This window comes from Myotis myotis, unplaced genomic scaffold, assembly GCF_014108235.1.
Source record: "Myotis myotis isolate mMyoMyo1 unplaced genomic scaffold, mMyoMyo1.p scaffold_m19_p_11, whole genome shotgun sequence".
NCBI lineage: Eukaryota > Metazoa > Chordata > Mammalia > Chiroptera > Vespertilionidae > Myotis > Myotis myotis.
The window spans coordinates 15,054,323-15,080,999 of NW_023416315.1; the positions used below are offsets into that span (position 1 = coordinate 15,054,323).

At 37.1% G+C, this 26,677-nt stretch overlaps 1 protein-coding gene across 2 annotated transcripts in view; it reads left to right on the plus strand.

Moving 5' to 3' along the window:
• Positions 1-26,677, plus strand: part of RELN (reelin) — a 439,320-nt gene that overhangs the window by 299,327 nt on the left and 113,316 nt on the right. For both annotated transcript variants that reach the window (XM_036327598.1, XM_036327599.1), the window contains exons 20-22: positions 2,449-2,685; positions 18,251-18,443; positions 19,644-19,756. In XM_036327598.1, the coding sequence (XP_036183491.1) occupies positions 2,449-2,685; positions 18,251-18,443; positions 19,644-19,756 (543 nt within the window). The remainder of the gene's footprint in view (positions 1-2,448; positions 2,686-18,250; positions 18,444-19,643; positions 19,757-26,677) is intronic.

Below are 26,677 nucleotides of genomic sequence, written 5' to 3' on the forward strand. Positions count from 1 at the left end.
TATTCTAAAATTATTATGAAGCCTAATCTTATTTTATTTTGATTATTGTATTTGATTATAAGAAATATATGAACTTAGTATCTACTTTTAAAAGGAAGATTGATACAGAAAGTCAACCTAAGCCCCTGGGCTCTCTTCTAGGAATTCTAATCAAATGGATCTATAGCTATTCTGACCAGCCCTGTAATATGCATAGCGTGGTGAAAGCAATCTGCCACCCTACCCCAAGACATGAAGTAAAGGTCGAGAACACAGGCTCTAGAGCCAGGCTGCCCAGGTCTAGATCGTGACATTGTTACTTGAAAGCTGCCTCTGTATTCAAATATCTGTTAGGGTACGCTGATAATAGTAGTTCATTCTCGCAGCAAGAATTTAAGTCCTTATGTCAGGTACTATTCTAGGTGCTAGGACACAATAGTGAAAAACTGACTCTGCCATAGGATACCATCCCAATTTCATAGCTGAAGGTGCTGAAGCACATAGAAGTTTAGAACCTCCCCAAGAGTCTGGGTACAGACCCTGGTCTTAATATCTCTGCCAGGGAAAATATTGGTCATTTTATTACATTATTATATCTCTATATATAAAAGCCTAAGCAACCGTTATGACCGAACCACCGGAACAACCAGTCAACCAGTCGTTATGATGTGCACTGACCATCAGGGGGCAGACGCTCAATGCAGGAGCTGCCCCTTGGTGGTCAGTGTGCTCCCACAGCCAGCCTTCTGCGGCTGGCCAACCTCCCACAGTCCCTCCCCCCTGGCCGGCCAGCCGGCCAACTTCTGCGGTCCCTCCCCCCAGCCCACCAACCCCCCGTGGCCCCTTTCTTCAGCCGGCCAACCTCCTGCAGCCCTGACTAGGACTGGGTGAGTTGGCCCCAATCGACCCCGATCACCGGCCAGGCCAAGGAACCCCACCCATGCACAAATTCATGCACCAGGCCTCTAGTACATAAATATGCACTTTATTTTCCAATCAAGTTTCCTGAGAAATTCTACTTTTCAGTTGTTATTTTTTAAAATTATATTTATTTTCATCAGAGAGAATAGCAATTATTTTTAAAATTATTATAACGGAAAATTATTTTTTTAATAATTGCTAATCAAATTAAATTATTCAATTAAATCATATTTTTCACTATTGAGCCAGTCCAAATATAGTTTTGGTTTATTTTTTGGTATATTAATATTAATAATATATTTATTTAATATTTAATAAACAAATGAATATTTAGAAAAATTAAGGTGAAAATTACTAAAATCCTTAACTAAAATTTACTCTTTTCCTCTAACAAATTCACATTGGTGAAAAACAATTCAGCAAACTGTGGGAAGTATTTAAAAACCATAAACATATTATAGCTATGTGTTTTAGCCTAACTGTTTTTTAATTTATATTCCTGTATTTGAATCTTGATTTTTCATTATTTAAAAAGTATGTTTTCTAACATTTCAAAAAGTTCTACCAGTTTCTTACTAGTAGTTTATGTAATCAGTGATGATAGTCATGTTATTCTATCCATATTTCCATGTACAAATTATTTAAAGAGACTATAGATACTTTTAATAACTTTTAATGCGTAAAACATTACATTTCCAATATGTGATTTAAAGTTTCTTAATGCAATAACTAAAGATAACATAATCCAAATATTAAAATCAATCTAATTTCTTAGTAAACCACACAGACATTAAAATTTTTTAATAATTTATTTCTAAGTTATCCAACTAGTCACTGTCTTGCGGGTTTTTCTTTGCTCCCTAAAGAAAGACCCAGTTCCTTCACTGTGCATTTACTGCAAACACCTCTCCTGGTGTTTAATTGCACATTGATGGAGACAAATGTTCCATTTGCCATTTGCTTCACATCTCACCTTGTGTGTGCGTGTGAGCAGCGTGGTACTGTGATTTATGGAGCTTTCAAGCAGATGTCATTGCAGTGACAATTAATGTATGGTTCCTGCTGCTGTGTACAATAATTGCTCCTGGAAATTAGATATTATTCTTAATTTTCTTCTCCATTTGTCAGGTAAAGGTTTGTTGTCATAGCCACCATGACACAGCAAGTGACCTTGCACACTATGCTGCCCTCATGGGAATAAGGAAGTGCCGTGGTTCAACCAGCCCCAAACTCTAATGCGTGTAACAAACTGCCACAGATCCGTTAGCAGACTGAGACGAATCCTGCCACTTTGAGAACTGTGGTTTACTGACTTAGCTTTTCTGAGATCAGATGAGTGAAACAAAAGTCACATTTTTTAGATTTTTAAAAGTGTTTAGAAGATTTTGTTGGAGTCAGACAGGAAAATTGGAAATTTCAGAAGAATGTGTGTAATAGTGGAAGAAAAATTTTTTTAAATACTATACAGCAGAAAAAAGAATCCTGCTATAAATGTTTGTATTTTAAGATGTCAAAGTAATATACATTTTTTACTTTTTTCTCCTTTAGAATAATCTCCGTAGAATTACCAGATGATGCAAGACAGTTTGGAATTCAGTTCAGATGGTGGCAACCGTATCATTCTTCCCAAGGAGAAGATGTATGGGCTATTGATGAGATTATCATGACATCTGTCCTATTCAACAGCATTAGTCTTGACTTTACCAATCTTGTGGAGGTCACTCAGTCTCTGGGATTCTACCTGGGAAATGTTCAGCCATACTGTGGCCATGACTGGACCCTGTGGTAAGAACTTCATCTTTGTTCTTGTTGTTACAATTTGCATTGAGGATTAGAACACAAGGAGGATCTTCCAATGCAGCTAGCACTTAGTCATTTGTTGGCAAATATTTACTGGACGTGAACCATTTGAAAGTCGTTATTATGTCTACAAGTAGGCTGTCTTTAGAAGGAGGACCCAAAAAACCTGATAGGTTTAAATAAATACCAAAATTCACCATATTTATTCATCTCATTTTCATTTACCACCATTACATATAAAAACTTTCCTCAATAAGTGTTAATAACTAAAGTGAATAACATATCCTCCCTTCATGGAGACCCTCCATAATCATAGTGAAATGTGAAATCACTCTAATGCTATTTTAAGAAAACAGTAATCAGTTCTATTTTCATGCTTTCATCAAGTCCAAGAAGATTTTCCATCTTATTTGTTAATGTGGATCTTCTTTTTAATCCATTTTATCAGCTATATTAACTCATATGGTTTATATCAGTGGGGTTTCAAGATTGTGGTATGTCTTAGTCAAGATACCTTACATTCTTAGATATCTCCCCCATGGTCATATGCAAACTTAATTGTACATTAATTAAACTTAATTATACATTAAGCAGTAAATAAATAATTTAAGACTATGATTAGAACTTCAAGAATAGTAATAGGATGACACAACAGTGATTAATTAGACAAGGGTTGGCTGTTCTAAATAGAGAGGAGGAAGCTATGTTTGTATACTAGTAGTTCAAATAGTGGGTATGATAAATTCCATGTATTAGAAAGTGGAAGAACTAGGAAGCTCCACACACTGAATATCTGAAGGAAGAGCAGTCCAACTACGGGAAACTCTAGAACAAGAGTGGCCATGGCATGTTTGAGGATCAGGAAGGACGCCAATGGTGATGGAGCTCAGGTAGCCAATGTGAGGAGTAAAAGCCAAGAGATGTGCATAGGCCAGGTCACGTTGGGCCTTCTACGCCCAGAAATCCTGGATTAAAACTCAAGTCTGCTTAATTCCAAAACCCATAGCCTTCACCACTATGCATTCTGCCCCCTCCTCTCTCTCTCTCTGTCTGTCTCTCTCTCTGTCTCTGTCTCTCTCTTTCTCTCTCTTTCTCTCTCTCTCTCTCTGTCTCGGTTTCTTTAGGGCTTTAAACATGATTGAGGAAGAATTTTCTAAGAGACTTTTACTTTCTATTGAGTCATGGTCGAACCAATTTAATTTCTCCAGATGACGCTTGCCGAAAGCCATTCACCACAGTGGTCTCCAGAGAGCATATCATAAGTAACCCATCAGTGACCTTATCATAATTAGAGGTAAATTTTACACACCATTGCACAGAAAATTACCTTTGATGGGAATTGTGTAGGGACAGTCCCATCTCGCACACAGCAGGCTAAAAGTCTAGCATCAGAATGACAGCTAATGGAATGGAAGTACAGCTGATCACTTCTGCTGCAAGCACTGTCAAACAAGATACAATGAAATTTCTGTGCAGCAAAACATGAAAAGCGACTGTGTTTTCTCTAGTTGATAGCCTCAGCTGCTTGTTTTCATGGAAATTCTTTTTTTAATCCTGGAGCCTTCAAAAAAAATAAAGAGGTGAAGCAAATGACATACAAAGATATAAACCAAAATGAGGTTTTTGGAATTTTATGATTTTGAAATTTTAAATTGATCTGAATGAACTGTAATCAAGTTGGTTATATACCGTAAACTATATCCCCCAAGATTATATAGTTGTTTTTTCCACCACTTTTAATACAACAAAGAGTCATATCAGGAATGCAAGTCCTGTATCATGTTTATTTTCAGAAGTAGTTAACATCAGCTTAAATAAACTCCAAAGTTGCTGAGCATTTTAATTTAACTCTTGGGTTGAATGCATGATAATAGCAGTTTAATTTCTATGCTTTGATCAATCCCTAAGAACAATATCCTTTCACACAAGTCTGATGAATATTCTTAACCCACCACTTCTTTAATTGGTGGAGATACATTTACTTTGTGAAAGTACAATCACAATAATTATAGAAAGCCATAAGAAAATATAAATAAGTGTACAATCCCCATGGGTACCTTGAGCAGCACAATAGGAGTTTTATTAACAACCACAGGTGAGCAATCAGATTTGACTTTCTGATCTTCTCTGAAATGAACAGGAATTGTCCTAGTTAAGAAACAACAGCGAGTATACTCTGGCGGTGATAATGAGACTAGAGAAAGACATTAACCACTTTAATAAGGACATGAAAAATGCTTGCTGCTTATTAAAATGAAACAACATGGAAGACCTCAAACTGTTCCCATTTTCTTAGCCAATGAATCAGAATAAAGCCCCTTTTAATGACACTGTTTTCTCTCTACTACTGTTGGGGAACATATTGTCCAAGTTCAATGTGAACTCACTTTGCTACACTATTAAAATTCAAATGAGGGTGTTGACCAACTATTTATCATAACCTCCTAGCCCTAAAACAAGTTATTTTTTAATGGAGCATATTATCTTATTAAGAAAAAATTCTTTGAACATGTTAATAAATTAGTGGTCTGTGCCCTTCAATAACCTTGTTTCTCTCAAGAGAAATTTTGAAATGTATACATGTCTCCTACAGATAGCTGGTGTTAAATTAATTACTGTTGGCTTTTCCCAGCTGTGAGTTCATTTGGTTCTCATTTTCTAACTCATGATTCTCCATGAGCGTGGATTGTTGTTACTGAGAATATTCTCCAGGGAAAACTTGTACAATTACTTTTTCATTAGAAGCACCACAGTCAATATGCTATAAATCACTTTACAATGTATCATCTTGGAGCATGTTTTTCTGTGGAGAAATGAATTGCTTTTAAATATTTGTAGTACTTTCCTTCCATACACAGTAACTGAAATCAGAACCTCTACTTTAAAATCTCTTACATATATTTTAAGATCACTAAGGGAATACTTTTAATTGATATTTATTAAAGATTATCTGACTAATACTATTAGTGGTAATACCAAGGGACATTTACATTCCTCTGTTCTATCTAATAGACTAGCTAGGTACAGTTATTGTATTATGTAAGGTTTTTATTTTAAAATGTGTACAACTGTGACAGATGGTTGTTTTAGCATATTAGTATTTGCAGTTGGTTTTAGTACAAGAGATAAAGAGTTTCCCAGATAAGCCAATGCTAAAGGATTTCAACACTACTAGTAGGACTTTACAAGAAATGTTAAAGGCAGTTTTCAAGTTGAAAAATAGGGCACTAATTAATAATAGGAAAACATATGAGAGTATAAATCTCACTGGTAAAGGTAAATTTTAGTTAAATTCGGAATACTCTAATATTGTAATGGTGGTGGATAAATCACTTAAAAATATAGCATGAAGGTTAAAAAGACAAAAGTATTAAAACAACTATAACTAAAATAATTTGTTAATAGATATACAGGATAAAATGTTAATTGTGACATCAAAATCATAAAATGCCAGGGGTAGTAAAAATATAGAACTTTAGTATACATTCAAACTTAAGTTCTTATCAGCTTAAAATAGAGTACTATAATTATAAGCCTCCGGGTAAGCACAAAGCAAAAACTTACAGTAGATAGAAAAATTATAAAGAGAAAGGAATCTAAGCACACCACTACAGAAAATCATCAAATCACAAAGGGAATGAGCAAGCGGAGACGACAAGAAAAGAAAGAATTACAAAACAGCCAGAAAAACTGTTAACAAAACGGCAATAGTTAGTCCATTCCTATCAAAAAATTACTTTAAATGTAAATGGACTGAATTTTCCAATTAAAAGACATAGATTGGCTGAATGGAGTAAAATAAAATAAAATAAAAACCCAACCATATGCTGCCTACGATAGACTCACTTCAGCTTTAAGAACACACTCAGACTGAAAGTAAAGGTGTGGAAAAAGATATTCTACTCAAATGCAAGCCCAAAGAAAGGGGAGCTGTACTTATATCAGACAAAATAGTATTTCAGCCAAAAACTGTAGTAAGACACAGAGATCATTGCATAATGATAAAGAGGGCAATTCAACGAGAGGATATAACATTTACAAATATCTATGCACCCAATATAGGAGCACCTAAATATATAAAACGGACCTGAAAGGAGAGATAGACAGCAATACAATATTAATACCTCACTTCCAATAATGGATAGATCATCCTAGTAGAATATAAGTAAGGAAATATTGCACTTAAACAACATGTTCAACCAGATGAACTTAACAGGTGTTATAGAGCATTCCACCCAAAAGCAGCAGAACATATTCTTCTCAAGTGCACATGGAACATTCTCCAGGATAGATCATATTTTAAGCCATAAAACAAGTCTTAGTAAATTTAAGAGGGTTGAAATCAAGCAACTTTTGCAACCATGATAGTACGAAACTAGAAATCATTACAAGAAGAAAACTAGAGAATTTTCAAACATGTGGAGATTAAACAGCATGCTACTGAACAACCAATGGGTCAAGAAAAGCAAAAGAGAAATCAGAAATATCTTCAGACAAATAAAAATGGAAATACAACATGATAGTGGAAATCCAACAAACATATGGGATGCAGCCAACGCAGTTCCAAGAGAGAAGTTCATAATGATAAATGCCTATGTTAATACACCAGAAAGATCTCAATAAAAAGCTTTTGCACAGCAAAGGAAACCATCAACAAAACAACAAGAAAGCCCACTGCATGGGAGAACGTATTTGCCAATGTTATCACCGATAAGGGTTTAATCTCCAACATTTATAGGGAACTCATAAAACTTAACAAAAGGAAGATAAACAACCCAATCAAAAGATGAGCAACAGATCTAAATAGATACTTTTTGAAAGAAAACAGAAGAAAGGCCAGAAGACATAAGAAAACATGCCCAAAGTCACTAAACATCCAAGAGATGCAAATCAAAACGACAATGCGGTACCATCTCACACCTGTCAGAATGGCTATCATCAACAAATCAACAAATGACAAGTGATGGCAAGGATGTGGAGAAAAAAGGAACCCTCGTGCACTGCTGGTGGGAATGCAGACTGGTGCAGCCACTGTGGAGAACAGTATGGAGTTTCCTCAAAAAACTAAAAACAGAACTCCCATTTGACCCATGGATCCCACTTCTAGGAATATATCCCAAGAAACTAGAAACACCAATTAGAAAGGATATATGCACCCCTATGTTCATAGCAGCACAATTCACCATAGCTAAGATTGGGAAACAGCCTGAGTGCCCATCAGTAGATGAGTGGATTAAAAAACTGTGGTACATCTACACAATGGAATGGTATGCTGCGGTAAAAAAGAAGGAATTCTTACCATTTGCAACAGCGTGGATGGAACTGGAGAGCATTATGCTAAGTGAAATAAGCCAGTAAGAGAAAGATAAATATAACATGATCTCACTCATTTATGGAATATAATGAACAACATAAACTGATGAACAAAAACAGATCCAGAGATGGAGAAGCATCGATCAGACCATCAAACCTCAGAGGGAAGGTAGGGGAGGGTGAGGGTATGGTGGAGAGATCAACCAATGGACTTATATGCAAGTATATAAGCCTAACCAATGGACACAGAGAATGGGGGTGAGGTTATGAGTAGGGGGGATGGAGGGTAACGTGGGGATAAGGACACATATGTAATAACTTAATCAATAAAGAAATTTAAAAAAAGATCTCAAAACAACCAAGTTTTACACTTTAAGGAACTAGATAAAGAAGTACAAACTAAGCCCAAAGTTGGTAGAAGGAAGGAAATAACAAAGATCAGAGTGGAAATAAGTGAAATAAAGACAGAAAAAAAAATAATATAAAAGATCCATTAAACTAACAGCTGGTTTTATGAAAAGATAAACAAAACAGATAAACTTTTGCTAGACTTGCCAAGAAAAAAGAGGACACAAAATCAGAAATGAAAGAGGAGGCATTATAACTAATACCACAATAATACAAAGGATCATGAGGCTACTATGAATAATTATATGCTAAAGGAAGTGAGTTGGGGTGAGCTGGCTCCCAAGAGTCACTTCAACTGCCGTTTCACAGTAAGTGATCATTCTAGGCAACTTAGCAGATAAATAACGTAAATATATTGAATGACAACCTGAAAAGTCACTATTATTTCCAACAACTATGAAATAGTATTTGCAGTATCTGGGCCTCCATAAAATTGAAAATACAATTGAATATAAACTCAGATAGGTTGATAGAGGACTTTTTAAAATAAAGCCTATTTATTAGGCTCTTTCATCATGAGGATTTTATTACCTGAAATTTTTTTAGTCATTGGTAAACAAATTTATACACAACTATTTATTGATTGCACTATAGGCACTATTTGTGCCAGAGGTATAGCAGCTGGCATTAGGGATGAAGATAGAAAATTCCTTTGTAGAGGTTACATTCAAGAGGGGAATAACAATAAGCAAGAAAGCACGTGCATAATAATATTTCAGATGTTGGTAAGTGCTGTGAAGATAAGGGAGTGGAGTGTTGGGGGGCAGAAGTCAAGAGTGAGACTATTTTAGGTAAAATGGTGAAGGAAGCCCTCCTGGGAGGAGGCTTAAGAATAAAAAACCAGAATAATGATAGACAACCATGGAAAAGTGTGCAAGAAAAGCATTACAGGCAGAGAGAACAGCAAGAACAAAGGTGCTGAGGCAGGCAAGAAACAAGATTATATTAGGACCTTATAGAACAACATAAAGACTTTGGATTTTATTCTAAGTTTATGGGAACCCAGTAGGTAATTTGGAGCAGAGGAATAATATGATCATACTTACAGTCCAATGTAATTGTAGCTGCTGTGTAGAGAATAGACCAGCCGTGGGCAAACTACGGCCCACGGGCCGGATCTGGCCCGTTTGAAATGAATAAAACTATTGAAAAAAAAAGACCGTACCCTTTTATGTAATTATGTTTACTTTGAATTTATATTAGTTCACACAAACACTCCATCCATGCTTTTGTTCCGGGCCTCCGGTCCAGTTTAAGAACCCATTGTGGCCCTCGAGTCAAAAAGTTTGCCCACCCCTGGAATAGACGGTGGAGGGTAATAGGAGAAGCAGTAGAAGGAGCTCAGGTCAGAAACTAATAGTGCCATCAGCATGTGCTTACGATGGTGCTAGGATTGGGATGATGGCAGTGGAGAAATGGGCCACTTGAAGGTATATATTGGAGGACAAAGTCTTAAGAGCTGCCAAAGGAATGGATAAAATGGCTATGTTCCAAGACTAATATCCTGTTGATGTTCAAACAGTTAACTTTTGAGTCATTTATTTCTCCAAAGTTAGGTTTCCCTAAAAATTTTTGTTTGGACTAAGTAGCTCAGTGATAATACACAAGTAAGAGAACATACCAGTAAACAAAGTAATAAGACAAATCTACATTTGATTATTTAGATTCATGATATGTCTGGCTTGATGAAACAAATACAATGAGCTGAGATAGTTACCCTTCTATGGACAGTGGTCCACAAAATCTCCATGGTAGGCCCTCAGTCATCTGGCCCAGTTGGCCTCTCCTGCCTCCTCCCTTTCATGCAGTATACCCCAACCACATTCGTCTCCCTTTCTGCTACTCCAATAAGCCAACCTCTTTCCTCTCTCAGTACCTTTGCATTAACTCTGCTTCTTCCCAGAAAGTTCTTTCATTGGCCATTTTGGGCATAGTGCTTCCATTTTGGACACCCTAAGCTTTCCAGGGGACTAGAAAAAGGTCCAAGGACTGGAAAAATGAATATTATCTCAAAAATGATAAGAAAATTTAAAAAATAAAATTAATAAATGATAATTAGATATTTATAAGACATATACATCAGCTCCATTCCTTGCAAAATTTATTCACAAAATTTTATGGTATTGGAAATAATTTTTGAGTGTGCTGAGGAATCACAGCCAAATATATATTACATGCATTACAAGGAGCCAGATAAAACTTAAAGACAAAATTGTAAAATCCACTTGAAAGTTTTTGCAACAAAAAGTACATATTTAATGTGGGAGAGGAGTGCATTTTAGTATGTTATGATATATGAATGGATTTTCTAAAATGAAAAGTATCAAGGTCCCATAAATGTCTTTAAATGGCCCTGCTTGAGTATGTGCTAAATAATGAACTAGGCTGCACAAGGATCAGGTTTTTCTCTCTGACCTCACCTCCTCTCTCCATGCTAAACATTTTCAGTCAGGACTATTGGGCTTGACTACATGGGCCAGTGTGTTCCTTTCTGAAAGGAAGTGAGGAGCAAGACAAAAGGAGTATGTTGAAAAGCAAGTTGTAGTTATGAAAAGTGTAAATGTGGATTGAGCAAGTTCACATCAACCAAAATTGATTCTGGAGTTACCGCGGATGCAACATAAGAGTGACAGGAGTAAGGAGGTTCTGGATAATCAAAAATCTGAGATGAGTTGAAATTATTAACAGAAACAACTAAAGCTCCTCTGATTCTTCTCCTCTCAAGTAACAGTTGGTGAAAAGGGACCCGGACAACGTCACTACTCGTACACCCAACAGGTTCCTGACGAGAGACTGGCAGGCTCACAGGAGTTGAAAGAAGTTATTTCCCCTGGGTCCTTAGACTCTCTGCTCTCTGACAGCAGGTCCCCTCTCTGTCCCTCTGACTGCCTTTCTCCCTTCTTCTCTCTTTGGTGGCCACAGCAGACTGCTTTGTGCCAACTCCCCATTCACATTTTTACCCAGCAGAGATTTCCCTTTGTTTTAAAACACAGTTTACTCTAACTGCTAAACATTTCCTAAAAATGCTGTTAGGTGGACAAAGACTCAATTGAAAATTGACAGAAATATTTGAAATAATCTCATCTTGCCAACAAATATGCATAACCCATGGACACAGATAATAGGGTGGTGAAGGCCTGGGGCCAGTGGGGGAGGGGTGGAGACAGGCTAGAAGAGGTCAGTGGGAGGAAAAAGGGGATATAGGTCATACTTTCAACAACGTTTTTTAAAGTTATTGGAATTAGCTGCTTGCATCTAGACTTCAGGAGAATTGGGCTAGTTCCACAGGAGACAAAAGGTTGGTGGCAGCTGCAGATGGACCTGTGGACCCCTAATGAAAGATGGAGGAGACACTCTATGGCTCCTGGCAGAGTCTGGTCCACCCACCTCTCCCACAGTAATGCCCCTGTAGGTGCATGTAAACTGTCCCTGTAGGTGCATGTAACCTCATTAGAAAGAGAAGACAGTGCTCATTTGTGGTCATGGCCATTGTGTACTAACAGCCTGATTCTCTAACTTAGGTAACAAATTACACCAAATTCTACCTCCCATATGTGGGAGTTATCTGGCCCATTAGAGAAAACTGCTAAGTGCCCAATTTTATGAGTTTTGTTCGCAAAGAGGCTGCTTGCTGTAAAAGATGAATAAATAGCAGCCAAGCAGCTCGCCTTATGCTTTTTAATAACCTAAGAGTTTACCTAACTTAAGGTAAGATTGTAGTACTGACTTGAAGAACTGTAGAAAATGGAAATTAGAATGAAAAGCCCAAAGAAGATAAACTGTGTACTTAAAATAAGAATAGTAAAGATAAGCAAAATAAAGCAGGTGCCAGGGACAAATGTATAAAAGGAGCCTGAAATAAATGCCAAATACTACATGTACTGCAAAATATCTTCGAATTACAACTCAACAAAGTAAATAAGGACTTTTTAAATGACATTGAATAAATACATGACAAAATCGATTATGTGCAGAAATTCCACATTTGCTTGAAGCTGTAGATTGAATGAAGAAAGTGAAAAGAGCTATAATAAAATTAATTTGGTGTCTGGAAATTTCTTATGTAGAGAATTAGTTCAGTTGAGAAACTGGTTGAAAGAATATAGTAAGAAAGCCAAGAGGAAAATTAATAAATCAGCTTATCATAGAACATGGTATGTTAAACCCACATGTTTTACTTACTGTCTCTCTGAAATCCCACTGAAGTAATCCAGGCATTGTAACATTACAGAGAAAATGCCATTCTTGGCATTTGAAACTTGAATGAGCTTCTGAAAGAAGTGGTGTTGGAGGAAATGTGTTGATGAGACTAGAATGAATGAAAGTTAAGTGGCTCCCTCACCCCTGGCCCCACTGAACTCTTTCAGACTGAAGCTGGGGCTAGAGACCAGTAACAGGTGGTGTCGTGGTGCGTACATGTCCATAGGGAGATGAGAAGGCTCAGCCCTCCACACACTGACTGCCATAGAACAGAGCATAGTGCAAGCGTGTTAGAATCACAAAGGGAAAATTACCCCAATCATAATTCAGAGTGTGACCTTACTAGTAATGTTGTGGTTAAGTTCCTGATGGATCAAGCAAACCAAAAATAAGTGAGGACCTAGACAAATATATGGAGGTAATTGACAAAGGTGATTTAATAGATAAAGAAAAAAACATATACCCTACAGGTAAAATATATACATATTCCTTTCACTGTCCATTGGCCATTTTCAAACAAAAAAGTGATTAGGAGCTAGGCTCAGAGGCAATCTCAATAGATACCAGTAAAACATGACATCAAGTAAAGGTCACGTATTTCACCACTGAAAATTTCTAAACTTGTGTTGGGGTCCAGGGGCTTACTGAAAACAATATATGACAACAAATTGGGAGTGGGGAGACATTTGCAACATATATGACAGGTTATATATCCCAATATGTGAAAAACTCTTACAAATAAGTAAGAAAAAGATAAATCTGAATTTAAAAAATGGGCCCAGTACATGAAAAGGCCACACACACACACACATACACACACACACACATACATACACATATACACACTACAAATAGCCAATAAACATGTATAGCATTTTGACTTCTTTAATAATCATAGAAATGTATAGTAAACGAGTATATGTGTAGAGTAGCTAAAATAAAAATGTTGTCAGTGTTCAGTATTGACAAATGGTAAGAATTGTCAGCTCAGTCATTATTAATGTTCTTGGTAAATGTAACTTGGTACAAGCTCTTTGGAGGGCAACTTGGCAATAAGTGTTAATTTTTAAAATTTGCTTTGGCCAAGCAAGTCTTACTCTAGAAATTTATCTTAAGGAGATAATTGGACAAGCATGCAAAATACACAAATATGCATTTTATAGAAGCATTATTTACAACAGTGAAAGGTAGAAACAACCGCCAAAGATTTCCATAATTAGAGATTGTCTTTATTCATTAAAAATGACAGTGCTTCGCCATATGGAAAGGTAGCAATTAAATTGTTATAAAAAGAAAAGAGAGCAGGTTTATTATGATTTTATAATTACTTTTAAAAGAAAGAAAAGTGAGTGTGTATGTATGTGTGAGCAGAAGAAAGTCTGAAAGTATTTACACCAGGATTTTAGCAGCAGTCATGTCTACATAGTAGAATTGCAAATTTTTACTTATAAAAATGCTTCTATATTGTCAGATTGTTTTTTCCAAAAAAGGTAAAATTTATATAATCCATTAAAATTATATGGTCATTTCTGTCATGAGACTATAATACTGTAGAAATAGCAAATGTGTTCAAAATGATACCATTAATCACAATATCAACAAGTTTTTCTGTCAATTTTAGTAAATATTTCTTTAACAATTATAAGAACAAAACCCCCAAAAATATGATATTAGGGAGGCTTAGGTTTATTCACATGTTCTTCTGCAGATGAATCTTCTGAATGGGATCAAACCAAAAACAGCTTTTGTTCCTCTGATGTTTCTCTGGAAATGAGCTCTGCATTCTCCCACTGCTTTGGTTATGTGTATCTGCCTTTCCTGTAAAAGAGCCTTTATTCTGGAGATGGGAAGGAGGCTCTGGGGAAATGTAGAGTGATTTTTTTAAGAGAGGGTAACCTCAAACTCTTGTCTGTGTTCCTTACAGCATTTAAGTAACTGCAGCTTCTGCCTTCACCCCAATTGAGAGACCTCTCTCATATGCCCATTGCACTTAACATTCTTTCAGTGCCCTTCACAGGCATGCCTTTGGTGACATAAGGGAAAGGATATCAGAGTAGGAATAAGAAGGCGTAGTTTCTAGCAGTAATTGTGTGACCCTGGGGCCAGCAACTCATCTTCTTAGCTTCTCCATAACACAATGTTCAGGATCCCTGATGTCTTCCAAATGGTCTTGACTCAGAGATCAAACAAGATAATCCAGCTGTTGGAAAATCGTGATGCCCTACACCAACACTGGGTGCTTCTGTGAGGTACACAGGCTGTGAGTGCTTTAGGGGATGCGGAGATGAACGAGACGTCATCTCTCCATGTGCAGAGGCTTCCGACCTGGTCAGGAAAACAGCCTCAGCAATACACGAGACTACGCAAGGGCGAGGGAAGCAAAGCAGCTGTACTGTGGGCTACGAATAGAAAGAACTGTGGAGACTCGAGTTACATTATGGTGTCACCCACCTTACCAGGTCATAAGAGAGAGCCTACTCGCCTTCTTGGAGGTGGGAATGAAAAAGCACTGGTCCTCGTGGAAAGAGATCCCCATTCTCTCTTTAGATCTTGTAATTCATGCAGGAGCTTTTTTAAATTGTTCCTTTATTTTTTTTTCTTATCTTGCAAATCAACATGAATAAAACTAAACCTCATGATTCCCAAAGCATTCTGTCTCCAGAATTTCTATCCCAACGGCAGATATGCACTACTCTTTTCTATTTCTATGATTATAAAACAAGAACTCAACTTCATTTTTGCCTTTATAAACATATCTTAGACCAGCAGCGTAGAGGAACAGTTTTATAAATTTAAAAACGGCATTCTGTGGAATTCTCTCCCCTAAAAACTCCTGCTGAGTATGAACATCAGAGAATTCAGAAGGGAAAAAATAGACCCAACATCACTGGCTTTCAGCCAGTCTTAAATAAATCGTAAGCAGCCAAGTGAGCTTGTACTAGGAATGGTCATGAAATGAAGGCATGGGCATCTGTGCTTTCTGTGTGTTATTCTGCTTCAGATCAAGACATCAGGGAAGGTATCAGTACCATGCAGTGTGGCAGGTGTAGCAGTTGGACATGCATTCAGCTCTAAGTTACAACAAAAACAAGAAAAGACTGACCATGACATAAACAAAGGGGAAGAGGCTTATTTATCCTTTGTAACAAGCAGGCCTGGGATATGTGGTGCAGGGCTGGTAAGCAGCTCACCAAGGCTCTCGGGGACCAGGCCCTCTCCATCTCTCTCCTCTGCCACCTCATTGAAGAGACCACCATCTTCACGCTTGTTCCCTTGTCACAAGATGCCTGCTGCCCTGATGGGGAGAAAGGAAGACGTAGGAGCCACAGGATAATGGGCATGCCAGCCCAGTCCATCTGTATCTTTAATCTTAAGCCTTTAATTGTCCGGTTAAAGGCATAGATTAAAGCTGAATAAGTCAATCCACCTAGCACCCTCTACTTATGTCCCATTGGTGAGAACTCATTGGTGGACATAGACCAATCCCTAACAGTGATGGCGAACCTATGAACTCATTTTTTTGGTTGAGTTTTCTTTGTTAAATGGCATTTAAATATATAAAATAAATATCAAAAATATAAGTCTTTGTGTTACTATGGGTGCAAATATCAAAAAATTTCTATATGTGACACGGCACCAGAGTTAAGTTAGGGTTTTTCAAAATGCTGACACGCCGAGCTCAAAAGGTTCGCCATCACTGGCCTAGAAGGTAAATGGGGAGAAAAGAGACTGTGGATGGCAGCTGGATCTGCCACAACTGCCTGTGGAGATAGTCATCCCACGTAAAAATTGTGTTACTATTTATCTGCTCTCATTTCGCCTCTTGTCCTTTTATGTAATTTTTATCTTGCTTCTTTCTTGGTGTCTTGGCGCCTTTAAAAGCTCAGGATAGCCCTGGCCGGTTTGGCTCAGTGGATAGCACGTCGGACTGCGGACCAAGGGTCCCGGGTTCGATTCCGGCCAAGGGCATGTACCTTGGTTGTGGGCACATCCCCAGTGGGGAGTGTGCAGGAGGCAGCTGACCGATGTTTCTCTCTTATCGATGTTTCTAACTCTCTATCCCTCTCCCTTCCTCTCTGTAAAAAATCAATAAAAATATATTAAAAGCTCAGGATACCTCATAAAGCACACACTTCTCCTCAGGTTTAAACACTTCCTCTCTTCAACCAAGTTCATGGTTAATTTGTAACCATGCAAAAGTTAGGTGCAGACAATATTTATAAAATACAGCATTTCTGTCTGTCTCTTTGTAGAATTTAGAGGACACTACCTACCAGTGGTTGGCAAACTCAGTAGTCAACAGAGCCAAATATCAACAGTACAATGACTGAAATTTCTTTTGAGAGCCAAATTTTTTAAACTTAAACTATATAGGTAGGTACATTGTTATTAACTTAATTAAGTGTACTCCTAAGGCTTAGGAAGAGCCACACTCAAGGGGCCAAAGAGCCGCATGTGGCTCGCAAGCCACAGTTTGCCGACCACAGCACTAGACCATCTCAGCAGGGAGGAATTTACAAGGAGCTGATGGTGAAATAATTATTTTTAACCAAATCCAATGAAGCCTAGTTGGCTGCCTCTAATTACCTTTCTCATGAAGGGTACAAGAGAGTATTTAACCCTTGAAGGTAAAAGCAGCATTTATTTCTGTCAGGGAGACGTGTTTGAGATTTTTTTTTTTTTGGCTACTTTAAAGTATTTAGATAAGTTTGCGCCTATACAGTGTACTAGTATTTTTGTTGATTTCTTTTATTTTGTAATAGTGCTAAAATTTGCACATTGACCCATACTAATTACAGTGAAAATGTGTCCCACCACCAAACACAGCCACTGAAAATATTCTGTTGAATTTTCTTTACGCATAAGTTTGTGGATTTTTTTAACTTACTTTATCATATGCATGTTAATGTTATTAATTATGTTCATAAATATTTGAAATACTGGCTATCCCCGTTTACTTCAGCATTCCCTTTTCTCTATAGTTTGACATTGAAATGGTTAGCAATTACTATATCCAGCAAACCAGCAATACTCATCATATTTTATAAAATTGACTTTGAATTTAGGATGATTTTCTAGGCTAGATTTCAAGAAGTGAGCTTGATGAGTCAAAGGATTTATATTCATGAGCAATATTGTGAGTGAGTTGAGTACCCATTTTCAAGTACATTTGACAACTCTAGGTATTAACTTTTAAAATATATTTATTGTGCATGACCGGCGTGGCTCAGTGGTTGCGCATTGACCTATGAGTCAGGAGGTCACGGTTCAATTCCCGGTCAGGACACACGCCCAGATTGTGAGCTCAGTCCCCAGTGTGGGGTGTGCAGAAGGCAGCCGGTTATGATTCTCTCTCATCATTGATGTCTCTATCTCCCTCTCCTTTCCTCTCTGAAATCAATAGAAATATACTTAGAAATATATATGTGTGTACATATATATTATTGCATTTTTGATATGTAGATTGTTTTAAATTACATTTATTAGGCTTACTGAAAGCCATTCTAGAACGTGCGTGGTTTAAATAAGTAAAATGAATCTATTTGGGTGTATCATATGAAGTGAAGAGCTTAATTTTTCCCTGATACATTGCTGTTTTAAATTTTCTGATTTCCATCTTGTCTTTCAGTTTTACAGGTGATTCTAAACTTGCCTCAAGCATGCGTTATGTGGAAACCCAATCGATGCAGATAGGAGCATCCTATATGATTCAGTTCAGTTTGGTCATGGGCTGTGGCCAGAAATACACTCCACACATGGACAACCAGGTGAAACTGGAGTATTCAACCAACCATGGCCTTACCTGGCACCTTGTCCAAGAAGTAAGCCTATTTTTTCTAAAGCTTGTGATAGACAGGTAGCCTCTTCCCTTTTGCATGGGAAGCAAAGAATTACAATTCTAAAAGCTTAGGTTTGGTTGAAAAGGAACGATGTTATTTTTAACAGAATTGATATAAAGTCAGCAGCAAATTATAAGGAGGCCACATTCTGCACTGCCAGATACTAAAGGGTAATTGCAAAAGAAGTGGGAGTAACTTCAGGACTGGTTATTCTAGCATGGTGTTTTGAATATTTTTTCTCCAACCCTCCCTCTATAAACATGTCTTTTCTTCTTTCTCTATAGCATGTCTTTATCTGTTTTTAAGTCTCTACCTATAGGTAGACCTTATTAAGAATATGTTATCTCTTGCCTTTAAAAACAAAAATGAAATACGTAGATTCAGTTTCTTAGAATAAAAGGTACTTATTTATATACTAGAGGCCCAGTGCACGAATTTGTGCACCAGTTGGGTCCCTCGACCTGGCCTGCAGGATTGGGCTGAAACCAGCTCTCCGACATCCCCTGAGGGGTCCCGGATTTTGAGAGGGCACAGGCCAGGCCGAGGGACCCCACCAGTGCATGATTGGGGCTGGGGAGGGATGCAGTAGGTTGGCCAGCTAGGGAGGGACCGCGGGAGAGCTCCAGGGCCTGTCTGGCCCATCTTGCTCAGTCCCGATCGGCCGGACCCCAGCAGCAAGCTAACCTACCAGTTGGAGCGTCTGCCCCCTGGTGGTCAGTGCACATCATAGCGACTGGTGAACCTGCCGACTGTCTGCTCCCTGGTGGTCAGTGCACGTCAGAGTGAGTGATTCAGTGGCCTTAACATATCATTAGTATATTATGCTCTGATTGGTTGAACAGCCGACTGGACACTTAGCATATTGGGCTTTTATTATATAGGATACATACTTTTATATCTGACATTGGTATAAATGCATAAATGTCATAGTAAATAGAATAATTTTTCCAAATGCCAGTTTTATGATAAAAGGTCAAAAAATGGATCTTAATCGATTTCTATTTTTACATGTGAGATTTGGAAGGCATTTAATTCCATTGTGCCATCTCATTTCAATTATTGCCCATATATTTTAGCTTCACAAAAGGAAAAATCAGGGATTGCATCCATAATGCAAATGGTTAATATTATGATGTTAGGTTTCTCCCAGTTCTTTTTCACTTATGCCTGACTCTCTTTTAGGAATGCCTTCCAAGTATGCCAAGTTGTCAGGAATTTACATCAGCAAGTATCTACCATGCCAGTGAGTTCACACAGTGGAGAAGAGTCATCGTGCTTCTTCCCCAGAAAACCTGGTGAGAGACATTTTTAGACATGGCTGTCACATTAACTTTTACTGTCTCTGTTCATATGACTTGAATATGAAGAAAAGTTGAACACAATGGCAAGATGCATGAAAATTTGGCTTTCGAACTATCCTAGCTTTTTCTGACCTACCTTTTTACCCCAGCTTTTTTTATGGTAGAACTCAGTGAGCCCATTCCTTTTTGTTTGACATGATGCAAGGATCAAAAAACTTCTGTGTCAAGATAGTTTGGGTTTGCAAGGCTGTTTTCTTGTTGTATAGCCCTACTTTTTATTTCAAAAGCTTAACATACTTTTTTTTTCTATTCACATTCTTTCCGTAACAATACAAATCATTTCCTAGGAAGCAGAATCCTAAGTAACTAGGGAGAAAGTTAAACTTTATCTTTTATGTATCCCCATAAAGAAGTCTAGTGGCACTTTAAAATAAATGTTCTTTGTTCAAATCTTAGTCTGGCTTCACCCATTAGTGCAAATCAGTTAAACCTGAAAAAGGAGTGAAACCTAAGTGAGTGATCAGCTGTCAAAGTGTGTATACATTTTTTTGCAACACCCTATATTAATGCTGAATTGCCGTGTTGCACAACACCTGAAGCTAACATAATATTTTATGCCAACTATAACTTTTTAAAAAGAGTTTTATTTTTGTGATGTGAAGTTTGAGATTCTTATCTATCCAAGCAGAACTGTTAAGTCAAATGAACTTAGGAATGTAGAGCTCAGAAACAAGGCTTGGGCTGAGGAGTTGAACGCTATGCTTACTATTTAAAGTGCTGGGTCAGGATGAGCTCACCCAAGAAAGAGCTTTGGACTAGAAATTAGGAGCCCTGAGTTCTCAGTATGTCTCTGCCAATGACCGATTAACCACATGATTTTAACTATTCACAACCTCTTCAAACTTGATTCCTTATGAGTGGAATGAAGATGTTTAATTAGTTGATCTTAAAGGTCCCTCACAGTTCGAAGCTTGAAGATTCTGTGATTTGTGTAACAGAAAAAGCATAAAAGAGATAGGAATTCTATTTTTTTATGGTATCTGCCTTCCCATAGTCCTTTTGTAAAGAGGAAATTGCTAAATAAACCCTTCTTAGATTATTTTATATAAAAGTTAGGCTCTACACCCAAAAATTGATTAGATGATAACCTAGAATTATTATACCTCCTTTAGTTGAAGATTGAATTACTGCATTTTATAAGACTGCCTTCATGATGATTTTTTAAGATTCATCATTATGTCAGTGGGATGCTTGAAATTTGATTTCCACAGATTTCTTTATATCCAACTGTGAGCCATTTTCTGTGTACTCTATTCATGCTTTGCATAACAAGTCACCTCTTTCTCTAACATCCTACTTTTTCACATCTACTGCTGGGGATATAACCAAGACGTATTTCATTTCAATGCTATTCCAAGTATATCTCGCAAGATACAAAAACAACACATTAAATAATTGAAATACTGGTCACACTTGTTACTAAGCTACAAATGTTTATTATTTTTATTATTTCACCATTAAGTATATTGTCCTCATTATTTTAACAAAAAACACTGATTTTTGTTCATTGACATGTGGGCTGCAATTTCAAAATTATGCTGGTACGATAATATTAATAGTGTATTTTAGAGATGTCTTTTCATTTCCAAAACATTATAAACTGTTATTTTTTTAATTAAATGTACTGGGGTGACATTGGTTAATAAAATTATATAAGTTCTAAGTGTACAATTCTGATACATCATCTGTATATTGCATTGTGTGTTCATCACCATGTATTTGACCCCCTTTACCGTTTCTACCTCCTCCAACTCCCCTCTCTCTCTGGTACCACCATACTATTATCTGTACCTATGAGTTTTTGTTTGTCTTGTTTATTCATTTGTTACTTTTAGTTTTACATCCCACATGAGTGAAATCATATAGATCTTGACTTTTTCTGTCTGATTTATTTCACTTGGCATGATATTCTCAAGATCTATCCATGTTGTCACAGATGTCAGTATTACATTGTTTCTTAAGGCTGAGTAGTATTCCGTAAAGAATCTTCTTTACCTACTCATATATTGAAGGACACTTAGGTTATTTCCATGTCTTGGTCATCAGGAATAACACTGTAGTGAACATAGGGGTACATGTATCTTTACCAATAAATATCTGCAAATTTTGGGGGTAGATACCCAGAGAGGGATTGTTAGGTCATATGGTAACTCTATTCTTAATTGGTTTTTTGTATTCTGTTTTTAAAATATTTTTATTAAATTTATTGGGGCAATATTGATTAATCAAATTATAAAGATTTCAAGTGTATAGTTCTATAATACATCATCTGTAGATTTTATTGTGTGTTCACCACCCAAAGTCAAGTCTCCTTCCATCACTTGTCCCTTTCTTTTAGGTTAGTGAATTTTGTGGCATATAGTCTTTCATAGTACTGTAGTGTGATCCTTTTCTTATCTATGATGAGTACGGTGACCTCTCCTCTTTCATTTCTGTTTTTGTTTATATGAGTCTTTTCTCTTTTTTTCCTCCTCTAGCCAGAGGTTTGTCAATTTTATTAATCTTTTCAAAGAATCAGCTCTTTTTGTATTAATTTTTTATTGTCTTTTTGTTCTCTATTTTATTTAATTCTTCTCTAATTTTTTTTTTATTTCCTTCCTTCTGCTTACTTTGGGCTGCAATTATTCTCTTCCTAGTTCTTGAAGAAGTAATGTTAGGTTCTTTATTGGGGATTTTTATTGTTTCTTGAGATAGACATATGTCATATTGTCATTCTCTTCTCTGTATGTATCTTTTATCTCCCCTTTTATGTCTTTATTGACACAGTTGTTGTTTAGTAGCATGTTGTTTACTTTCCACATATTTGTAGTTTTTCCTAGAAAAGTCTTTATTTTTCTTCATATCTAAAGGATAACTCTGCTGGATTTATTAACCTTGGCTGGTAACTACTTTTTATCAATTATTTGAATATTTAATTCCACTCCATAAGCTTATAGAGTTTCTGCTGAAAAATCCAATGATAATCTAATGGGATTTCCTGTATATGTTACCATCTTCTTTCTCCTGGCTGCCTTGAGAATTCCTTCTTTGAGTTAATTTTTGACAATTTTAATACAATGTGTGTTTTAGAGAAGGCCTTTTGGGATTGAGATAATTAGGTGTTCTGTTTGTTTCTTGGATTCAAGGATCCGGCTCTTTCTGTTAATTTGTGACCTTCTTGTCAACTATATATTTGAATAGACTGTTTTCTTCTCTCTTCTCCTTCAGGTATACCCATTATTCTTATATTTCTCTCTCTTATGGAGTTATATAGTTCTCTGGCTAATAGAGTTCTTTCATTTTTATTGCTCTCAAATATTTCTCTTCTTCCATCTATATCATTTCTATATTTCTATCTTTAATATCTCTAATTTTCTCCTCCTTCTGGTCATCTCTGTTTCCTAAACTCACTAGTTCATTCTTCATCTCTTTTATTGAGTTCTTGAGCTCCAGAATTTCTATTTGTTTGTTGTAAAAGTTTCAGTCTATTTGGTAAAGTACTCCTTTTGATCATAGATTTTCTTTCTGGGTTCATTATACTGTTTCTCTGTTTTCTTGTATCTCGTTGTGTTTTTTCAGAACTGCAATCTTGAATTCTCTGTCATTATGTCCATGTCTTTAAGTTTATTTTCTGGAGATTTTTATTTTCTTTCTAAGCTGCCTCATTACCTTTGTTATTCTCCTGTAAGTGTTCTGACTGGGAATCGAACCCATCACATCTGAGTGCATGGGATGATGCTCCAACCAACTAAGCCACACTGGCCAGGACTGCAAAGTTGACTGGGCATCTATGGGAATGAAATACACTTTATTGTAATAGAGGCACTTCTCTAGTAGGTTGATAAGAATAAGCCTTTTGTTTGTTTGTTTGTTTGTTTGTTTACCAGAAGGTGGCACTGAAGTGCAGTTTTTTAGTTTCTATTGCACTGTTCTGGCTTCTGGGGTCTCTGCTAGGCAGTGGAAAATGCCCTGTGTTCCCTGAGGTAGTGGGCATCTCCTCTATGACCAGTTCACCTCAGTCTCAGGGCACCAACCCCATGGAGGAATGTGATGGGTAATGGGATTCCAATCTCAGCGCTGTCCTCTGCAACCAGAAGCTACTGGCAGTGCAGCCAAGGGTGGGTTGGAGTAAAGTGCGCTGTAAGGGGCCAGCTGCTGCATTTATGGCTTTGTTCTCCTCCCAGCAATGACCACTGCTAGACCTTCGCTGCCGCACCTGTATCTCCATCCGTCACAGGGTGTGCCCACCACTAAGGGAAAAATGCTTCTGCCTCTCCAGTTCTCAGGACTGCAGATAATATGCTCTGTAGCCTGACACCCACTGCTAGCTCTAGGAGGTTGTAGGACCACCAGACAACACCATGGCACCTATGCACTTTCACTGGGCTCAGCTGCAGCACGCACCCATCACTCAGGCAGGAACACTCACTGTATCTCTGTTCCTTGGGGGGGCAGCAGGGAGTGCAGGCACCAATCTGATTCCTCCCCTCTTTTGAGACTCATAGTGAGCTCATAGCTGCCTCCATGACACCGGTATCTGCTCTTCTCCGTTCCCACCTCCCCTGTTTGCTCTGATTTGAGCACCTTCAGATGTTTCAGTGCATGGGATCTCTCAGCAGTGTCTGTGTGTGGAGCAGGAATCCTTTGTTGAATTCTAGCTATTCATCTTGTTGCAACTTCAAGGAGAGAGACCAGAGGAACCTCTCAGACCACCATTCTTCTGACATCGCTCCATAAACTATTATTTTTATTGATGTAATTTAAGCTATTTCCAAAAGTATTATTTTTATTAAAAAAAAAAAAAAAAACAACTTTGCAGCCTTGGCCAGTGTGGCTTAGTTGGTTGGAGCATCGTCCCATGAACTAAAATGTGGTGGGTTCAATTCCCATTCAGGGCACATATCTAGGTTGTAGGTTCAATCCCCTGTCACGGCACATACAGGAGGCAGCCAATCTCTCTCTCTCTCTCTCTCTCTCTCTCTCTCTCTCTCTCTCTCTCTCTCTCTCTCTCCCTTCTCTCTAAAACCAATTTTGAAAAATTTTTAATTAAAAAAACACCTTTTGTGGAGTATTTTACACTCAGAGTGTATATTGCATTGTTATTTCTTAGTTTAAAAGATAGACCACTGAGTTGAAAGTTTTAGTATAGTAGTCAGAAAAGACCAATTCTCATCCATGTTTATTGGACACTTATGAGGAAATATATTAACTGACCCTTAGCTGTTTTGTTCCTACACACTGCCTGCCATGTAGTTGGGGTGCTCATTAAATGTTGGAAAATTAAATAGAATTTAATTCAATATGCCTAAGTGAACTAAAGAGATGTTTTATTACAAAGCATCTCTTTTTGCAAACAGAAAATAAATCTACTAGATTATTCCTCTACTAGATAATTGAATTCTACTAGATAATTGAGTTCTAGATAATTGAATTCTGCTTTTCCAAATTTTCTTCAAATCTCTGGGTAAAGAAAGTAAAAATATTTTTTGAAAGCAAGCAACCCTATAGGGTATTTATTTTAATATTTCTACTGACTAATACTTACACTAAACATTATTGCCATATTTCAAAAAAAGTTCGACTGGCTATTATCATTGCTTTGGATCTATAATGCTTAGAAGTTCTGCCATAAGGATAAAGTACATTTATTCTCCTTGGCTTTCTTGATAATTTTATTTATCATATTCATTTGAAACTTCTGAAAATAACATGTTTTTCTCAAGCATTGGGGAAAGGGAGTGTAGTTTAGTCTGATGCAGTATTCCTTTTGGCAGATCTTTGTTCTGCTGTTTTGATTCAAGCATATGCAGCTATAAATTGAATGCATACAAGCAAATGTGGTCCCTGCATTATCATAGATCTGTTAACTTCAGAAAATATTCTAGATAGAGCAACTGAGAGTGGGAATATTTAATATGTATACACCTGCTCAGAGAAATTTTATTGTATATGAACTGAGCATTTGTTACCCAATGAAAATTAATTTTGTTTTTATGAGAGACATTTACATAAGAACAGGGCCTAATGAGACAGGAGCAGCTGTCAGTTGCTGACTTCATAAACAAATCAACACCTAATGTCTGAATGAGTTTCAGAATAATTGGATAAATGTAATTGCAGTAACTCTGAAGGTGGAAAATACAATATTTAGTCAGCCCTCGTTTACCTTGATTCCTCAGATTACCTAACTATCAAGAGATGACTCAGAGTTATTTTAGTTCCGTCTAGAAGTTTATATGGGGGGAAATGTAATGAAGGAAACACTATCAAGTTTTGTTGCTTTGGGGAATCCATAAAGTTTGGTTTTTAAATGTAAGCCAACTTCATTTTGTGATCCACAGAGCAGTAGTTCCACTTTCAGGCTCAATCCAAAGATATTTTTCTCCTGAAAATGTGACAGAGACCAGGAGAGAGGGAGAGAGAGTAAAAAATAAAGAGAGAATTGGTGAATTAAATATTTGTATTGAGAGCAGTTTTTATCAGTGATGCAGCTGCAAATCAGCGACCTCACATCTTGTCTTCTCACATGTGACCAGCTAGAGATTGCTCAAAGGACTAATTTTTTTTTCTCACTAAATATGAAGTCAATATTTGACCTCTTTTGGCTTCCTTTTCTGTTAACATCAGCACATTAAACTGTGGGTTGTAATTTTAACTTGAACAGTCCATTTTAAGCTTTTTATTTATTTTTTAAAATATGTTTGTATTGACTTTTAGAGAGAGAGAAAGGGAGAGGGAGAGAGAGATAGAAATATCAACATAAATCAGCTGCCTCCTACACGCCCCCTGCTGGGGATCGAACCTGCAACCCAGACATGTGTCCTGACCCGGAATCCAACCCATGACCTCTTAGTGCATGGGTTGACGTTCAACCAC